This window comes from Diabrotica virgifera, chromosome 8 (genome assembly GCF_917563875.1).
Source record: "Diabrotica virgifera virgifera chromosome 8, PGI_DIABVI_V3a".
NCBI classification, from domain to species: Eukaryota; Metazoa; Arthropoda; class Insecta; order Coleoptera; family Chrysomelidae; genus Diabrotica; species Diabrotica virgifera.
Genome location: NC_065450.1, coordinates 140478072 through 140500039, shown reverse-complemented (window position 1 = coordinate 140500039; position 21968 = coordinate 140478072). Strand labels below are relative to the sequence as shown.

The following is a 21968-nucleotide window of genomic DNA, read 5'->3' as shown; positions in this document are numbered from 1 at the left end:
GTATAGGTATAACATCAGTTTTAGCTAACTCCATATATTTTTTTTTGTTCTTCAAAGGCTTTCTTAAATTTCTCAGAATGTCCATCTGTTGCTTTACCAGAGTCGCAGACTTTACGAGTATCCGATCGGGGAGTACCAAATCCCAAGTTAAAATCTTTAACAAATATTCTCCTGTACATTGCTTCTGACACAACATTCTTCAGTTTCCTCCTGACACAGTACGCTTCGTATAACTCGAACATCTTATTTATTGATAAGGTGGGTGATAAATACAGCCGAGAAGGGTTCTTATTACGAGCATAGTGGGACATTTCTGCTGAGAAAGACTTAATATGTTCATGAACAATCATTTTGGTTTCTGCTGGTATTGCTTTTGGCCGATTGTGATGACGACCTCTTTCGTCCTTTTTTGCAGTTAATTTATCAGCTGTTATTTGATTTCGAATTAAATCAAATTTTTTTAGACCAATATCAAGCATAGATAAAACTGCGTCTTTACAAACCTTCCAAGATTCTCCATCTATTTAAAAAAATATTCATAAGAATTTGTGCAAACAGCATGTAAAGTGGGCCTCTTTACTCCAATAGGTTTCATCAAACTAAACAAGTACAGATTTTTGTCGTCATTTTGTAATAAATAGTAGTGGTTAAATAGTAAGCTTCGATCTTCATCCGTAAAACGTGAATCACATTTTAGTCGACATTTTTCTTTACACAACAGCTTACCTACACTTGACTTTTTAGCTGACTGCACCTGACCTTTATAGTTTATTTATGATTTTCCAGCAGCCTTGTTGTTCTTTTTTTTTTTCATTTCTCATCTCTCACAACAAAATAATTGCACCGAAAACAAACACAACGGCATGTAATAACACCTGATAAACAATTAATGCTTGATTTACCGCGCAAAAATAGGCAGATTTTCTTCTGCATATTCTGCAAAAAGGTGTTAACTGCTCTGTTGACACCTTCTTGCAGATACGTCGAGAGTTATCACCTTTATGCACTTCAGGTCCTTTGATAATGGGATATTAACTCCTTTTTTATATACATTTTTAGGGCTATTAATGCCATCTTTTAACAAAAGGCTTTACTACTTAATAGAAATGGATGTTAACACCTACTTGCATTTGATAAGATCAAATTTACAAAAATGTAAGTTAACATCTTCTTGCATTAATAGCTTCAATTGTAAGTTATGACGACGACACTGTTTATTTAGTGTTTATATTGCTTGCCGCCTTTGAAACATGAGAAGGTATTTTGACCAGATAACGATATGATTTGAGCCTAAGCACTTCCGAACAATTTGACCAATTACTCTTCAGTATTGCCCAATAAGATACGTTAGAAAGTAGTAAGCCACACCCGCGTCCATGTGGACTAATACAAGGAGTGATCAATTTTGAAGCAAGCAAATGTTTATATGGTTTATCTTTATTTCTATGCTCTTCGTAGAATTATTGACCGGACCCCAAAAATGCTTCTGGTCCAACTGACATCGTAAGAACAGTACTAGTTCAACCTTGTTTGGAGGTATGGCCTCCATACTACAAAGACAAAGAACCGAATAAATTCCAGTCAAATGTCATGTCTGTTCTACTCCACAGATGTGAAACCTGGAAAGTGACAAAAACCCTTACCGACAAACTGCAGGTCTTTGTTAACAAATGCCTACGAATAATTGTTTGTATTTTCTGACCTAACATCAGAAACGAAGATCTGCTACACCTGACCTAACAAAAGAGGGTAGAAAATGAAATGAAGTCCAGAAAGTGGGGTTGTATCGGCCACACGCTTCGAAAAAATAGCTCTAGTTTTGCAAAGACTGCCCTAGAGTGAAATACCCAAGGAAAAAGAAGTCGCCCAGCACAAACTTGGATAAGATCAATCTTGGACGAGATAAGAGGTTAAGGAAAGTCTTGGAATGAGGTGAAGACCTTATGACCTTATGAAAGATGAAGACTTAGGTGAACTGTATGACATTATTATCATAGTACAAAAAATTATATAAAAATATCCATGCATACTCACCGTGTGTAAGCGTTCTGTACCTCCCGTCCTCTTATCTCCTATCCATCTCTTCCAAACAGGTAAATTATCAAAAGGTGTACACCTTAAGAACTTTAACAGAGCAAACATGTCCAATTCTTTATTTTGAACGGGTGTTCCTGTTAAAGCCCACCTGGATTTTGCTGACAATCTACAACACGCATCAAATGTCTGAGATTTGTGATTCCTAATTTGGTGAGCTTCGTCTATGACAATACGGCTCCATTTGACTTTGAACACGGCACCGTCATTTTCGCATTCGTTGTTGACGATGCTGTAAGTGGTAACAACCATATCGTATTTTGCTAATCTTTTTGCTTCCTTTTCCCGTCTAGGGCCATGGTAAATTTCACAAGATGCTAAGCCTCTTGTTGTTCGTATTTCCAACTCCCTGGACCATTGGTTTAAGAGACTAGCAGGGCATACAATTAAGGTGCCTCCATTGTATTTTTTAGGTTGTACCCCTTCTTCTTCATTTTCTTCGTCGAAGTCAGGTTTTTCAAGCTCATTGCACTTTAACATTAGGGAAATCATGGTAAGAGTCTTTCCCAGTCCCATGTCATCAGCTAATATGCCTCCTGATGGCTTTTGGTTTTCTCGCCACATTAACCAAGAAAGTGCACGGCGTTGATGAGGCATAAGATCTACAGTCAATCCTCGGGGGGGATCTGCATGATCATCTTCCTTGGGACACGATTTTAATGATCCATGCAGTTGTTGTAATCTATCGACTGTTAACGCTTTCTGAGCATTATACGTTGACATAGCTTGTTTACCTTTTGTGTTTGGTCGAACCTTTCCAGTACCTTTTTCGATATCATTCCACGAAAGAGTTTTGGGTGGAACAGAGGTATGTGTTATTTGCACTTCATCTTTTTCATCTTCTTGAGGAATCTTCATTTTAGAGAGCGTGTCGTCTTCTTCTTTTAGTTTTCTTTTTAAAGTCTGATATCTATCCTTAAAAAACTGACCATTATCTGGTAAAAGTTCCAAATCAAGAGCCTTCATAAGTAGCTCAGCTTGTCGTAGTCTCTGTACCATTTGTCTTTGTTCTTGATACTGTCGAGGGGAAACCTACAATAAAAAAAACATAATAAAATATATATCAATCATCATCATCATCATCATCATAATCTTGGTGCTACAGCCCTTAGAGGGCCTCGACCTTCTCAAGCGTACTACGCCATTCTGTTCTGTCCCTTGCTTGCACTTTCCAGTTGCCGACTCCGATCTTCTCGGCATCTTGTGTTACACCCATCCACCTCAACTTTGGTCTACCCCGTCTTCTCATTCCCACGGGTTGAGCTGTTAGAATCTTTTTTATCATGTTCGATTCAGGGGCTCGGGCTACATGTCCTGCCCACTGCAGGCTGTTTCGCTTAATTACAGTGATTATTTCATTCATAGGAGATTCTAACCAATAGAAAGCTGCAGAAATCTAAATTAAATCGATTATTTTAATGATTTTAACTTCCAATCGTATAGTAAGATATTTGATCACGTGTTTAATTCTGTCCAATCAGATTAAAATTATACTGAGAATTATCTACTGTAGAAAATTACCGATAGAATTTTTTTAAGTAGATTGTTTCTGTTTAATGGCAACCAGTTTCCTAGTTTTGACAACTGTCACATTTAAGAAAATATCCATAAAATACGTATTAAAAAATAATCTTACGAATATCACACGACAGTAAGAATTAATAAGAAAATAATGCTTAATTTTTACTCAAATTTGTTGTCATTGGGCAATAGACACGAGAGCCCTGCGGGCTCTCGTGTCTATTGCCAGACAACAAATTTTCGAAAAACTGTCGCATTATTTTCAATTTATTCTCACTCTCTTGTGATATTATACCCGATAATTTTTGATAATTTCCCGTCGACAAGTATATTACGTCAGATGCCCTTCGTTGCTACGAAAAAATACATTCAGTGACATTAATGACAATTAATGTTTTAAAAATTATAAAAGTGATGACTTTCAACCGTCAAATTAATATTGATAACAACTGTTTGTTTAATTGTACTAATTTGTAATTACATAAATAAATTACAATAAAATTTTGGTTTTGAACAGTTTTATTCATGAAATAATCGCAACAAATTGCCCTCGATCTCTAAAATTAATATAGAATTTTAGAGCTCTTGTGCAATTACTACTGATTATATCATTCATAGGAGATTCTGACCAATAGAAAGCTACAGAAATCTAAAAAGTTAAACTGATAATTTTTGATAATTTCCCGCCGTCAAGTATATTACTTCAGATGCCCTTCGTTGCTACGATAAAATACATTCAGTGACATTAATGACAATTAATGTTTTAAAATTTATAAAAGTGATGACTTTCAACCGTCAAATATTTATAACGATTGTGTGTTTAATTATACTAATTTTTACTAACATAAATAAATTACAATAAAATTTTGGTTTTGAACAGTTTTATTCATGAAATAATCGCAACAAATTGCACTCGATCTCTAAAATTAATATAGAATTTTTGCCATCGTGACACTTTGATATAATTTCACTCGCCTTCGGCTCGTGAAATTAAATCTGTCAAAGTGTCACTCGGGAAAAATTCAATAATTTTAGAGCTCTTGTGCAATTACTACTGATAAAACCTTTTCCACCAAACGTATGCTTGTAGATATTCTGCAGTTCAAAGTTATATCTACGCAAATGTTGAATGGGTTGCATATGTGAGTTCATCTTAAATGAAGTAAAGAAACACAGACGTACTCATAATCATTTAATTAACTTCGACGACCGGTTTCGATCTCTACAATATACAGATCATCGTCAGGTCAGCGTTACAAGTGATTAAATGATGCCGTTACAAGGGATGAGTTGTAAGTTCATTGATAACATATTTAAACGTCCAGATTATGCTAGTAGGGTAGCTAGGTGAGGGACTGGGTAGGCGGACATGCTTCGTAGGTCAAAACACAGTGAAATGGAGTGGAATGGAATGAAATGGAATGGAATGGAATGGAATGGAAATGGATTTCCATTTCACTGTGTTTTGACCTACGAAGCATGTCCGCCTACCCAGTCCTTCACCTAGCTACCCTACTAGCATAATCTCGACGTTTAAATATGTTATCAATGAACTTACAACTTATCCCTTGTAACGGCATCATTTAATCACTTGTAACGCTGACCTGACGATGATCTTTATATTGTAGAGATCGAAACCGGTCGTCGAAGTTAATTAAATGATTGTGAGTACGTCTGTGTTTCTTTACTTCATTTATATCTACGCCTCCATATTCCGTTCTCACAAAACGCTCCGAATATCTTGCGTAGCACCTTTCTTTCAAAAATCGATAGAGCTGATTCATCTGCTTTAGTTAACGTCCATGCCTCTGATCCATGTGTGAGAACGGGGACTATCAATGTTCTATACAGCCTTATGGTAGGGGAGCCCAAGCGGGGATTCTAAGGAGAGCCTAACCCCATTAGTTCTGCTACTGCTACTAGTTTAGTTAGGATTTCCGCAGTTCTCGCCCTGGTTCTTGTTATAATGTCCACGTCGTCTGCATATGCTAGAATTTGGACTGATCTACACTGCGCGTTATAGAAAACGGGCACCCATTTTTGATGTCGCGTATCTCCTAAACCTGTTGTCCGATTTAAGTGATTTTTTAAATATGTTATAGCCCTATTCTTAGTCAATATCCCTATAATAATATTTTTACAAAACATGTAAATTTTCATTGTATACCGGGTGAACGAATCAAACTGTGTTTTTTTCTCAAAGTTCGCAACACCCTGTGGAATATTCTAGCGTTTATAAAATACTGAAATTAAAACCCAACTATAGCCGCAGGTTTTCTTAACATTTTGTTTTTTGATTTATTCGCTTATGTTGGATAATACAAAAGTTATGTACTTTAACAACTAGGCATGCTCTTTATGAGTACAGGGTGTGTCTTAAGAAGTACGACAAACTTTAAGGGGTAATTCTGCATGAAAACATCATGGCCGGTTGCTTTATAAACATATGTCCGCAAATGCTTCGTTTCCGACATACAGGATGTTGAATTTCTTCTTACAAACTGACGAATTATTTATTGCCCTAAAATCGGTTGAGATATGCAAATGAAATTTGGTGGGTTTTAAGACGTAATTTTTAAACATTCTCTGACATACAATTAAGAATTTTTTATTCACCATTGGCGTGCATACGAATAATTTGATCGGACATATTACCCGTATGCGCTCCAATAGTGAATATAAAATTCTTAGTTAAGTGTCAAAAAATACGCAATAACCATCTCTTAAAACCTACCAAATTTTATTTGCATATCTCAACCGGTTTTAAAACAATAAATAAATCATCAGTTTGTAAGAAAAAATTTAACATACCGTATCTCGGAAACGAAGCTTTTGCGGATATATGATTATAAAGCAAACTGTCATTATTTTTAATGCAAAATTACACCTTAAAGTTTGTCGAACTTATTTAGTCCCTAAAACCCTATAGACTTATAACACCCTGTACTGATGAAGAACATGGCTAGTTGTTAAAGTACATAACTTTTGTATTATCCAACATAAGCGAATGAATCAAAAAACAGAATGTTAAGAAAACCTGAGGCTATAGTAGGGTTTTAATTTCAGTATTTTATAAATGCTAGAATATTCCACAGAGTGTTGCGAACTTTGAAAAAAAAAACACAGTTTTATTCGTACACCCGGTATACAATAAAAATTTACCTGTTTAGCAAAAATATTATTACAGGGATATTAACAAAGAATAGGGATATAACACATTCAAAAAATCATTTAAATCGGACAACAGGTTTAGGAGATACGCGACATCAAAAATGACCCATTTTTTAGGGTGCCCGTTTTCTATGACGCGCAGTTTATTAAATATTGTTTCCCTGCTATCTAAATTAGCGTCTCGTACAACTTTTTCTAAGGCTACATTAAAAAGCTGACACACCAGCTCATCTCCCTGCCTTAACCCACTATGTATTTCGAATGGGGTTGACGAGTCGTTTTGAATTTTTATTGCTGATAGCATCTTCGCCATTGTCACTTTTATCATAGATATCAGTTTTTTTGGAATTGCTAACTTATTCATAGCGTTGTAAAGACTTGGTCTTAAGACACTGTCATATGCCGCTTTAAAATCGACAAAAATATGGTACATATCTATGTTAAACTCTTGCGCTTTTTCGAGGATCTGTCGTAGTGTAAAGATCTGGTTAATGGTTGAACGTCCACGCCTGAATCCTGCCTGATATTCTCCTAGAAATGTTTCGGTATAAGGCTTTAATCTCTCGTGTAAAATATATATCAATAATAACATAAAAAAAACATAAAAATTTCTTTTATAAAAAATATAAATATAAACGTAATTAAATTTGAAATATGTCAAACGGGCATGAAGGTCCAAGAGGTCTAAGAAAATAAGAAAAAGATTGCCATGAAGATCTACTCGCACTTGCTGATGACTATTCACTGGCCCATATCATCCCGGCCAGTATCAAAGACGCACGAGGGTTGGCATCTGCTTTTCGAAGAAAGTTTGGTCGAGTTGCAGAACTTCAATGCCAACTACTAGCTCCTGGTAATGCATTGAAACTCCAAGATGCATCACGTTACCTTTTCTATCTGGTAACAAAAGACACTGTCCATAATCAACCTGCCTGCCACGATGTATGGGATGCATTATTGCAATTGAGAGAGCACGTGTTGGAGTCTGATGTGCAAAAGTTAGCTATGCCAAAGTTAGAATGCCGCCAATTAGACTGGAGAGTTGTCCACAATATGGTGGAAGAAATTTTTAAAGACACTGAGGTCCAGGTATTAGTCTGTTGCAACACGCATAGTTACTGGTGCGGAGAGAAGACCACCCCTGGCCACTTTTATACAACTGGAAGTTGTAAAAGAGGGTCCAGTTGCAGATACCAACACCAGTTTGAGTCCCGGGAACCATCTTTTAAGGAGGGAGCAATATCAGACATTATCCAACCGACCGCCTGAAAGTACTGGCCTAACTTGTTTACAAGTAATAAATCACTTTTCAACCTTTTTTATGAAAAAATTCTGGATCCTTTGTAAAAGATATATTTAAAAGACCCCAATAAGGGTTACATCACATTAACAAAACGTTTTCGGATTAACAAATAATCCATTATCAGTGTTAAAAGACAATAGCATGTATGCTATTATGTTATGGGTAAAAACCCTTTAAATGTTACAAGATCTTAAATAATGGTACTACATATTGTTAATAAAAATAATGGATGTTGCAAATATTCCTGGATATTACCCAGGGCAACACAGAACTCTAACCCACGTGGATGTGATTACATTACTTTGCAACATCCATTATTGTTATTAACAATATGTAGTACCATTTAAGATCTTGTAACATTTAAAGGGTTTTTACCCATAACTTTTTGGTGGCCCACGCATGCATGCTATTGCCTTTTAACACTGATGATGGATTATTTGTTAATCCGAAAACGTTTTGTTAATGTGATGTAGGGAAAAGTCGCCTATGATGGCATACCTAATTTTAACTCAATTTTTTAAGTGTATTTAAAATTTTCTAAGCATTTTTGTGGTGCCAAGTGATTTGAACTTAAGCACAATTCCCATACTATAAACTGTTTTCCTTTTTTTCCACATCCGCACATTATGCTATGCATGGTACCATGTATGAATGGCATGTCTGACACCAGTGCCGCGCCAGCACGTGGTAGCGCCTGTGTGCAAAACATTTAACGGCGCCCAAAAATACGCAATTTTTTTAAAAATCGTCTCGTGAATAAGACAGTATGGATAAAAATGACCAATTATTTATTGTAAGCCAACAAAAATAACTATAAATTCTCACACATGCAACAGGATAATAAAGTAAGTTAAAATAATTAAATAAAAATAGATATGTGCGTAACAACATAAAAAAAGTAAAGATATAGGTAAACATGAAATATTATGAAAATAAAAAGCAGTATACCGACACTGAATTTACTAAATCTTATCAAAGTATACTTTCGCTCCTAAAGCATCATCAGGGGCGTTTCGTCAAATTGGAAGGTATCCTTGAATGTTGTAACATTTGTTTAAATTAAATAATGGCAGAAATTAACATACCTATACCTAGCACACACTGGACAAAAGACAAACAGATTAAAATTAAATGCCGGCACTACGTTAGGTACATATCGAAGATGGAGGTACAAGGATACCTTCCTAATTTGACAAAACGCCCCTGATGATGCTTTTTGAGCTAAAGTATACTTGGGCAACATTTAATAAATTCAGTGTTTGATATCTGCCTTTTATTTTCATAAAATTCATATATTCGAGCATTCAACCATTTCCTATTAAACATGAAATAGTTATTTTATAAAAAATTCACTTTTCGCGCCTTCAGTTCGGAAATGGTGAATATCAATTTTATCTAATATTGACGACTCTATAGAATGATAGATAAACTTGTCAACTGCTCTTCTGATGGTCGATCTCAAATATTTCTTTCTAAGTTTCAGTTTAGAAAAAGATCGTTCAGCAGTGGCAACAGATGTGGGCAGAGTGAGCAGAATGCGAAGAGGTATTGTTAAATTTGGGCAAACTGCAGGTAATTCGTTTAAAAATATAAATTTCAAAATTTTACAAACATCATTATTTAATTCATTTAACAAAGGCTGAAGCTGTATAATTTCTTCAAACCAATCGTCTCCCTCTATATCTAGATTCTAGATGTTCAAATCTCATGTTTTTCAAATGTCTACACAAAAGTTTTAATTGTGAGTTTTCTGTACTGTTCTTCAAATTATATAAACATTTGAAAGATTTCAAATTTTCATTTCATTTACTAAAATTAATGCTTTGTTGAGAACACAATAAAAGAAATTAACTTGTATGACATTTAAAGCCGGCCACTCACGGTAATGCGGCGTCGTTCCACTTTGTCGAATTCGACTAATTGGCAAAAATTTTGATCGTGTGGTACACGACATCGTGTGTACGAAATCGTACAATTTGACCGCAGACAGATTGGTGTGTCTGCTACAGTACTGTAGAAATTGATATCATCGACGATCTTGTCGAACGACGCCGCAGTACCGTGAGTGGTTGGCTTTAGAATCCAAAATCCGTCTTTATGTTCGTAATCCTGCATTTTATTCCTACGCTGTAACTGTGTGGCTGGTTGAAAACTGGGCTCCACATCCAGTTTCTCTGCAGTTTCATTTGTTGTAGTAATAACCTCATTAAATTTGCTATATTATGTCCGAAACTTGAGCAAGAATTGTTTTAACTCAGGCTGTAAAGCACTTAAGGCCAGCTGCATATTCCTTGTTTTTTATTGTAAAATTTTGATAACGAAGTTAACTTTTATCAGAACTTCGTACCATTTGGACTGAACATATGAATGTAAATGTTGATATAATAATATTTTATCTCCTAACCATTTTTTGGCTGCATGTTTTTACAGAATTTTTCTTGTTTATGCACGTAATGTGCCTACCTTTGAAGTTGAGATATACAGGGTGGCAAGGTCGGCAAATGGGTAGGTGTTTTGACCTTCGTAAAATTTTTGTAACAAATCTAGTGGCGCCCCTTAATTGCTGACGCCTGTGTGCGCCGCACACATTGCACACGTGGACAGCGCGGCCCTGTCTGACACCGAATCCATATTTCTTTTGATATGGATAGGGAGCACAGTTCATTACAATAGAAACAATCGACATCAGGGTTGTCGTCTTTAAGATAATTCCAGAGTTCCACTTGTTCTTCTTTTTCTTAACTGCTATTTTTTCCACAAAAACTTTCTTCGTGACCCTTCTTGGCACTTTTGTTCTTTATTAAATTGCTTTTTACCCCAGTTAATAGGTAAAAAAACATAAAAAAATGTTAAGCAGGGTTTTGAAGGTGCCAAACGGTAGATGAGAGAAAACTGATGATAATTCCGTGAAGACGTACAGCTAATTTTTCTTCTTCTTTTTTTAAACAGTTACAAAGATTGAAAAACTCAGTTTTTTGACTATAAAACGTTTCTTGTCCATTTTAGAGAAAAATGTTTTAAACAAGTGTTGTAGATCTTAAAAAGTTCTTTAATTTGATGGTACTCATATTCATACACATAAATAATTGACTTAGATAATTGCAAAAAACCCTCATTTTTGCACTAATTTACAAATATTAATAACTTTACTTTTTGCATAATGATATATAATTTAACTACATCAAATTATGCCATTTATTGAGTTATTTAAGTGTGCTAAAAATTTCAACCAGATCGACCAAATAGTTTATAAGTTATTCAATTTGTTTATCCCAGAGAGCAATTGTTTATACAACTGTTATTGCCTTAACAGTGAATCTAGAGATATTTAGCAAATCGCAATCAATTATTCGAGACTCTATTTTTAAGATATATTAAGAAAAAATTAACATTTTATTAAAATTGTTATTAAAAAAACCGTTTGAAAAAGACCCTACTTTTTAGGTTATAAACAATTAGAATAACTTTGACAGTTTTTATGTCACACGCTTGTATGTAGGCTCACTGAAAAGCTGGTGAAAAAATATATATTATAAAAGAAAAAATAATTTTATATGACCAATAGGAATCAAGTTAGTATTTTTTTTAATAAATCAATTTTTGCATTGTTTATAAATATTAAGAGCTGAAAATTGAACATATTGTGTATATGGAAATATATATTTTATGATCCAGTGTATAGATTGCATATGCAGTAAAATAATAAAAACTTATGACCCGTTAAACTGATGGTACTCGTGAAACACCACCAACGAAAGTTAAGGTGGGAACTGTTCGAGTTTCGCTTCCTTTTTTGGAAAAAAAAACCTGCAATATATTATCACCTTCCATAGAACGCGCAACCTTCTTTTTTTAACTGGGGTAGCTCAAGAAAATCAGAAAAATTGTGCAAGTTTCACCTTGCGGGAAAATTGGAAAATCCCGTGAAAATCAATTGATTCAATTTTACTACAAAAGTTATTGAATTTTACGGTATTTCGTAAAATTCTTTAAATTATATTAAATATAGTATATTTTTTATAAAAATATAAAATAATTATAAATTAGTACAATAGGTACATTATTTTTTTTTATTTGAAATAATTAAAAAGTATTTAAAAGTCCTTAATAGTTTTTAAAAAAACTAATTTTTGTTTTATTGTGATTTAATTTAATGAAGCTATTAATATTTGTCTAGGTAGGCATCTAATAAATATAAATAATATGTTTGCACTATTTAATGGTATATGTTTAAGTTCAATAATTACCCCAAAAACGAAAATAAGTATCAATTCAATAATCCTAAAAAAAGAAAAACCGAGAGCTGCCAAACAAAAAAAATTTAGGCCCATCCAAAAAATAACTGAAAACCCACTTATCCTAGGGGTGGTAAGAATACCTTGCATCAGAGAAAAGTAATTAAATCACCCTCAAGATCCATGTCGCCCCCCCCAAATTCCTGGATCCGCCACTGGCGTACCTTTTTGTGACAAATCTGGGCCCGGATTACGTACACTCGATACGCATCGTATCCGCCATGTTTTACCGTAGCGCCTTATGGTAAAACATGGCGGATACGATTCGTATCGAGTGTTCGTAATCCGGACCCAGATCTTTTTCGAGCGATCGTCGGATAATCTAGAGAAGTTCGGTTGGCAACACTGATTATGCATGGCACCATGCATGAATGGCATGTCTGACACCGAATCCATATTTCTTTTGATATAGATAGGGAGCACAGTTCATTACAATAGAAACAATCGACATTAGGGTTGTCGTCTTTAAGATAATTCCAGAATTTCGTTTGTTCTTCTTTTTCTTAACTGCTATTTTTTCCACAAAAACTTTCTTCGTGACCCTTCTTGGCACTTTTGTTCTTTATTAAATTGCTTTTTCTTCTTACTTCTGAGCTCAAATCAGGTCTGGAGTAGAATTGAGCGTTCTTCCCACGTTTTCGCTTTTTTTCATTTTCTGGTTTACAAGAGGTTTACAATTTTACAATACTGGTCCTTATTTTTTGTACAAATGAAGGTCCACGCACATTAGCTTTTGGCATTTTAATTTTAGATTTCGAAGATATTTCATCATTATTAGGTATTTCATCATCAGTAGGTTAGTAGTGAATAATGGATGCTTATAAATGCTTTTCTTCTGGACTTTCTATGATGGCATACCCTGAAGTGTGCCATCATAGGCAATAATCGGCATTTTATTAAAAGAAGAGAAAAAATCGTAATTCGAAAGAGAACTTCAAAATAACGCACACAACGAACATAATATGTCTAACAAATATTGGGACCGTGCAAGTTCGGCAAAGCGACCTCTATTTCTACGCTCTGTACTTTTATTCGCACTTTTAATTATATTGGCCAATTATATTAGTCCTGGTTGCTGGATAATTGTCAAGGCCATAGTCCAAAAAAATAATAAGAAGAAAAAATAAGATGCAGGTTATGTTATGCAAACGTAAACAATTGTATGTAGTAGATAAAATTAGTTATTAAAATGCAGTACTGCAAGCAAAATACAATTAGTTAAATTTACCTTTATATAATAATTGCATATCATATCAATATTGTGGAGCAATATATAATTTTTCTGCTTCAATGACAGAAGGTATGAAATATACGTCAATTTGACAATTTCAATTGACAATATGAATTATTTAAGATAGTTGCAATATTTCTCCGCGACTCGCGCACGGTCGTTTCTCGTTTTCCTTCCAAGTACTTGCTCACCGCGAATATTCAAGGCGTTACTTAATCTTAATTAAATTTTAATTTTGTGTAATATTACTATTATTATATATTACTATATTATTATACATAATATGTAACTGTATTAATATGTAACTGTATGTATTATATACTACATTATTTGTGTAATATTACGGGACTTACCGAAAAATGTATAATTTTGCTACTCTCATAAAAAGCATCAGAGCACCATAAACTTTATATAAAACTACAAACCGACTATCTAGCATATACCGACTGCGTTCCAAAATACACTTAGGTACTATTAGTCCAGGGTAATAAGGTTTTTTCCATGACACTTGAACAGCCAGGGTACTGAAGCATTTTTTCGACAAGTAATACCTATAAGAGCAAATTGTAACTATTTCCTGCGTAGGATATGGCGGCCATTTTTATTTATAAACAATTAAGTGTCAAAAAATGGCATTTTGTACTTTTTTTTCAAATCAATGGAAAACAGGGAAACTTATGGTTTTTTTAGTACAAATATCTTCAAATATTTTCAAAAGTAAACTTCAAAGTTTACTTCAAGCAGCAGCGAGAAGCGGAACTACCTGACTTGACAATGGCAAGTGAGATCTTGTCGAAACGTCGTCAAAATAATGGTTTTTATCAAAACCAAAATTATTCAACGCGGAGTCAAACCCGGAAAACAACAGAAAGCACATATAGCTCCCGCGGAAACTTCAAGTGTAACATATATATATATATATATATATATATATATATATATATATATATATATATATATATATATATATATATATATATACCGGGTGGTGAATTGGAAAGCGGGCCATAGGAAACTCAATGTAAAATTCTAAGCTGTTAAATTCCTGCTTCCCTAATTATTTTACATCAAAAGTCATCAGAAACTATTTGTAGAGAATTGAATTCTCTATTGAAAACAACTGTTAATATTGTTCTATGAACAATAATTATTCAAAATTTTGTAAAAATATAATACAATTTTCAGAGTAATACGCCAAAGCTAGGCCACACACAATACAATAATGTGTATAAGATTGCATTTGTTGACAATGAATTTATTATATTAACAATTAGAACTGTCAATTTTTTTAATTATTTTATCATTTTTTGTTTAAAACACAATAAAGTTGATAAGATACCCTTAGTTAAGGAGAAAATATTAATAATAAAGATATTTTCTTCAGTCAATAATGTGCTCACTGTCAGTTAAATAGTAACGTGTGGCCTAACATACCCACACATACCTACTGCGGTAAATACATTATATTTTTCAAAATTTTGGAATGTGTTTAAATCGTAGAACAATTGTAACTTCTGTTTTTAATACAGATTTCAATCCTCTACAAATAACTTCTCATGACTTTTGATGTAACATAATTAGGGAAGCAGGAATTCAACAGTTTAGAATTTTACATTGAGTTTCCTATGGCCCGTTTTCCGATTCACCACCCGGTATATATATATATATATATATATATATATATATATATATATATATATATATATATATATATATATATATATATATATATATATGGCCTTTAAATAATTATAATACATGCAATAAACTAATATTTAGATATTATTTACTAATTTATTTCAAATATATTTTATTGTGTTCCTGTTTTAATGAAATTAACGCGACAATTCGATGAAATAAAAGTATTTTGACATAATATTCGAAAGTCAAATCGGTAGACAATAACAATCGTTTTGAATCATCGTCATGGAAACCAAGATCGTCGTCATGCTAACTAATTATATTGAAACAGTAGCGTACTGATAGATCCGCGGGCCCTGGTTCCAGTTGGGATGCGGGCCCCCGCCCAATAATGCCCCCCCCCCCAATAATGCGGGCCCCCCGCCCAATAAAAACACACATTGTATATTAAGTTTTTAATAAACATGAAATATAAATCATCATATATTTATAAAAACTCAGCTAATTTAAAACAGTAAATTAATATTAATCCTATCGTTTTTCATACTAACATAATTGATTACTTTACTCCAGCAGTTTTTATAAATTATGAAAATCAAAAATTTTCTACTCTACATCTAAATCTCCAGTCATAATTGAAAACCTTAATATCGAATAACTAAAACAGCTTTTAAAAAATGAATATTAGAATGCAAATTACATCACAAAATATATTCTCAAATTGCATATAATATGTATATTGCATATATTTATAAATAAGTTAAATAAAATAATTAAATACAAACCTCTAGGGAGATAAAACGCTTAAATGAAAAAATAGCAAAAATAAAACCTTGGATAACTGTGGGGTTGATATCTTTAATCAAACGACGAGATTTTCTTAAAAAAAATTAATAAAACAACTTTCGCCAACACTTAAATGGATAGGCGCAAATTTGAGCTCCAATGCATTTTAAAAACATTCATTTTTTTCTCGAATCCTGAGAAAACTAAAAAGTATTTTTAAAAAATTTAAACGCATAATGAAAGATTACGTTATTAACAAGGGCCGAAAGCCCTGAAAATTTCTATAATGTTTGTTTTAATAAGTTACAGGGGTGAAAAAAAAAGAGACAATTTAGTGTGATTTTTAATTTCAAATATCTCATTCAATAGAAAATTTTTATTTATTCTAAGGGATTTTCGGTCCTCGGTAATAATGTAGTCTTTTATTCTACGTCTAATTTTTTCAAAAATATTTATAAGTTTTTTCAGTATTTGAAAAAAACGGACACCATGTCTGTGTCATATTTTCCAAATCGAACATTCGCTATCTTTGTCATACAACGCACTCAGTTGAACAGAATGTGGTGACAAGGTAGTGACAAATAAGGTTACTAAATATTTGATACTGATAGGGCTTTAGGAATATTTTGAATTGTTTATTAAATAATATTGATAGTGTAATTGATACATAATTGATCTGTGATCCAAGTATTTTGTTGTCAAAGATGTTCAAAATTTATCTAAGCGTTCCATAGTAACAATATATTATTAAAAAAAATGCTTTTACTCTTTCCTAGATTATTAGTTTTTATTGTATAGTATATAAATTATTGTAATCACTGAATACATAGTTAGTGAAAAAATTAGCATACTAATTAAATGAATTAATAATTTAAGCGGTAATACTAGTAACGATTATCCAAGAACATTCAACCATCTCTAAGTTAATCATGGCAATGTCATTGTCAACCAATGTTTACGTCTCCGTACCAACGAGAATTTTACTACACGTAAAAGAAAAAAGTAGGTATATTCGTAAAATATTTGCGCCTACTTGCGTCTACGATCTTAATGTTGCTTACAAAAACTATAGAAATAAGGTTAATAGTTTGTTCAAAGCAAAAAAACAAAAACGACTTATATCAAAATAAAATCCATGAAACTGGTGCAAACACAAAAAAATTTGAAATGCTATAAATAATATCTCTGGTCGGAAGCAAACGTCGAAATATAGGAAGTTGAAGGCACATCAATTGTTTTAGCAACTTTATCACTTCTTCTTCTTGCACTAAAAAAATTATCAATTTTTGGTAGCTTTTTTTTTCTTTCCTCTGCTTCAACTTTTTGCTTCCGCTTAGCACTTCCAGATTTATGTTTGTACATTGTACTACCTTAGTTACACTTAGAAAGAACAAAATGCAAAAAAACAATGTGAACGAGACAACAGTCTTAGAAATCTTAGATCACGGTCAGCTCTTAGATATTTTCAAACTGTATTGATTCAACTTACTGACTTCTTCCACACAGGAAGGACGGAAGTTCTGATACTACGTGCCTGTTAGTTTATTTCAGTTATCAAGAATTATTACTTAAAAGTAATTAAGAATGATGACGCTATAAATACAAACCAAAGAAGGATTTTTCGTCGAATTTATTGTTTTGGGATTAGGTATTTTTATAACACTCCTCAATGCAAGTATAAAACTTGCAATGACTGTGTCAATTTGCAAAATTTTACAACTTTCTAGTTTACGAGTAATCCATGAAACGTGCTGACATAAATATAAGTTTTTGAGTTAAAAGGTACCTACAGGCGGTAATTCTTTACATAATGTGTTGAAACCAGAACTTGGGTTTAGTCACTTTTAGTAGATAAAACAAGTACAGGACCTTCCAAAAGTTTTCCTTGTGTCTAATAATAAATTTTGTTTTCAAATTTTTTTATAAATAGGTATTCTTCGTTTTAATTTATAAGTACCTACACAAAAATAAAAATTTATTAAAAAGTTACATTTTCTATTGTGTACTTGTGTAGTGCAAAATGTCCCCATCAAATTAGAAAAAAAAGCAACGAGCACACTAGAGCGGGCCCCTGCGGGGCCCGGACCCTGGTTCCGCGGAGCCCGCGGAACCATGCTCAGTACGCCACTGTATTGAAAGTTTGGTTTTGAAAACCTTGTCAAAGAAATAATTTGTGTATGTATTTTCATATCAATTAAATTAATTGATTAAGATTTGGTAATTTTTTAAAGACTCTTAGAAAAAATATTGTTCCTAATTCTTGCAGAAAGTCTCTTTTCCGCACTCGACTGCTTGCCGAATTCCCGCTTCGCGTCGTTCGGCAAACTGCAGTCGCGTGCGGAAAAGAATGACTTTCTGCACTTGTTAGGAAAATAACTATTTTTGCAATTCCGACCGTTTTTCACAATTATATTAACAATAAATGAGTATATCAAACTTTGTAATACGTCATTTTAAAGCTTTTTCCATAATCTCGAAGATATTTGTACTAAAAAAATCATAAGTTTCACTGTTTTCCGTTGATTTGAAAAAAAAGGGAAAATTACATTTTCTGACAGTTAATTGTTTATAAATAAAAATGGCCGCCAGATCCTACGCAGGAAATAGTTATAATTTGTTCCTATAGGTATTACCTGTCGAAAAAACGCTTCAGTACCCTGGCTGCTGAAGTGTCACGAACAGGGTATATTTTTGTCTTATTTCCCCTGGCGTATATGCCATCATAGGCACTATGCCATTATAGGCGACTTTCCCCTAACCTTTATTGGGGTCTTTTAAATATACCTTTTACAAAGGATCCAGAATTTTTTTGTGATGTGTGGTATACAGCCAGCTACAGGAATTTTATTTTCCTCGTGGATTTTTACTTTTTTTTATGATGTTCGATTGCTTTTAGACTTCCGGAGATTTTGGGAGTAAATTCTTTTTAAGTTGTAAATATTATTTGTATTCTAAAGGATTCTTTTATTCAGAGAAAATCTAGATGATTAAGCATTGTATAAATAACAGGGTTCTTGGAATTATGAGTTTAGTTGTGAATTTACAGACATCGGACGCAGTATATATTTTTGTAATTAAATAAATTATTAGATTTAGTTTGTGAATGTTTGGTCCTGTCGCCAGGGGGGGGGAGGAGGTACAACGGCCTCTTTTATTCAGATGGACTTACTCAAGATTTTTTTATGTATTTTGAGCCGTAGAACATGAATTTTTTGGGTAACAGTTGATCCGGATGTCGACAAGATTGTTATAAACCAAGAACTTGATGAATTACATAACAGCGATTTTTCGCAAAACAAAACATTTTTTATTGTATTTTTTTGGGCGATTCTAAGCAAAAAATGTTCTTAGAAGTTTGTTCGTAGGATGTATAGTTTTCGAGATAAACGCGGGTGAACTTTCAAAAAATCGAAAAATTGCAATTTTTGAACCCGAATAACTTTTGACTAAAAAATAAAATATCAATTCTGCTTACCGCATTGAAATTTCAAGTCAAATTCTATCGGTTTTGATTATTTTCATTGCTAATAATTAATTTTTTTATTGTTAAACAAAGCTCTAAACACATAGTGCTTGAATGATATTCTCATTTAAAATCGAACGAGTAGACGCGCATACAGACAATTTCTACGTAGATTACGTACATTCGATCTCATTCGAACCTTTGAGGGAGACAGCTTTTTTCTCGTGCCTTTAATAAAATTTAAAAGTAATAAAATAGCAATTAGTGATACTGCCAGCATTTTAGGTAAGAAATAAAAAATCCATTTTAAATAATATAAAACAAAAATAATGATCATTTTTATTGTGTATATAATTAATAAGCAATAAAATGCAAGGAACCAGTGGTGGCGGTTACCAAGCAAATTATATTATTCCAAACGTTACTACAAACCAAAATCAACCCTACTCGCACAATGGATATCCCCAGCAGTTTCAAATACATCCTAGTAACGTGTTTCAAAATTTGAATGATCCGAACCAACATTTACAATACGGTTTGCAACAACAAATGCAACCTTCGTTCCTTATGCAGTACCAACCACCAATATGGCAACAACCGATGGAAATACAAAATGGACAAATCTCCGATCAGCCGGCATACCAGAGTACATCATCGTCTCAAACTGGAAATATACGCAACATAGGAAAGAATCAACACCTTAATAATACTTCTAGTCACTCCATCGAAGTTTCTTCGCCAAACCAAGATGGAGAAAATGGCGATGTAGATACAATTAAACACTATGAAATATACGAACCAAATGAATTTCAAACAGTAGAATCGTATAAAGGAAAACGGAAAAGAATAAACAACAGTCCAACGAACCAAGCAAAGGCAAAACCACGCATCGAAGAAAATAATACTGTCAAAATAAATAATCATTTTGAAGTACTAAATGAAATCCACGATGAACAAGAAGAAAAAGAAAATAATGTTCCTGTCAAAAAGGAAAAAATTGCACCATTTATTTTATACGGAGTTACCAAAGAAGTCCAAAAACTTTTAGGCTTAATAAAATCAGCAACAGTGGATTTTACTTACAAATTACTAACGAACAATAATATGAAAATTCAACCAAACACAGTTGAGAGTTATAAATTAATTAAAGAAACCCTGGATGCTAACAAAATAGTACGGCATACCTACAAATTACCGGAGGAAAAACTATACAGAGTTGTGCTAAGGAATCTTCATCATAGTACTCCGCAAGGTGATATAATAGATGTCTTAAAAAAACAAGGACATAACGTTAAACACCTAATGAATGTAAAAAATCGGGCAACAAATGAACCACGTGATCTCTTCTTCATAGATTTAGAAAAAAAAGCAAAACAACAATGATATATATAAAATAGGAACTCTGTTAAATGCAGTAATTCGATTTGAAGCCCCAAGGAAGAAACAAACTATAGTCCAATGTAAAAGATGCCAAAATTATGGTCATACACGAAATCAATGTACACTACAATACAGATGTGTCAAGTGTGCTGGACAACACGACTACCGTAAATGTGCAAAGAAGAAAGAAGACGGAAAACCAGCAAAATGTATTCTATGTGGGGGCGCTCATCCTGCGAATTATAAAGGCTGTCAAGTCTACGTTGAGTTATTAAATAAAAGATTTCCAAAGAACACGAACAACAATAATAATAAAAATGAATTCCAAAAAACCGAATCAATTTAACCATCTACATCGCAGCAATATATTGGCCCTAGACCTACGTCAAGCCCGAACCAACCAAAAACTGGATTAACATATGCACAAGCTACATCAAAAAATATAGCTACAAATGATATCTATTCATATCTAAATCAACAAAACATGTACCTGCAACAACAAAATTTATTTCTCCAACAAACTTTGGAAAAACAGCAAAAAACCATAAATGAACTTACACAAGAAATCAGAGAACTAAGAGAAGAACTCAAACATGCACTCTCTCTGAAAACAAATGGGTGAATTACTTAAGGTAGGACTCTGGAATGCAAATGGACTAGCAAATCATAAAAACGAATTGCAATATTTCCTGTTAGAAAACAATATTGACATAATGCTAATATCAGAGACACATTTAACAAGCAACCACAACCTTAAATTTTATGGATATATAATTTATAATGCACCACACCCTGATGCTGAAAGGCATGCTAGAGCAGGTGCAGCCGTTATTATTCGAAAAGTGATTAAACACTATCACCTTGGTAACATAAAAGAGCCACACCTTCAGGTAGCAAGTATTATCATAGAAGATTGGCTTGGACAAGTAGCAATATCTGCAGCATATCTTCCACCAAACTATCCACCGAATAGAGAATCATTTACTAATTATTTTAATTCACTAGGTAATAGATTTCTTGCCGGTGCTGACTATAATGCAAAACATGTGAGTTGGGGCTCTCGACTTTCTCCACCAGGTAGAG

At 33.3% G+C, this 21968-nt stretch overlaps 1 protein-coding gene across 1 annotated transcript in view; it reads right to left on the bottom strand.

Moving 5' to 3' along the window:
* Window positions 1-21968, bottom strand: part of LOC126890278 (transcription termination factor 2-like) — a 128345-nt gene that overhangs the window by 84613 nt on the left and 21764 nt on the right. The window contains 2 exon segments of the mRNA XM_050659135.1: window positions 2035-2975; window positions 3024-3126. Coding sequence (XP_050515092.1) covers window positions 2035-2975; window positions 3024-3126 — 1044 coding nt within the window.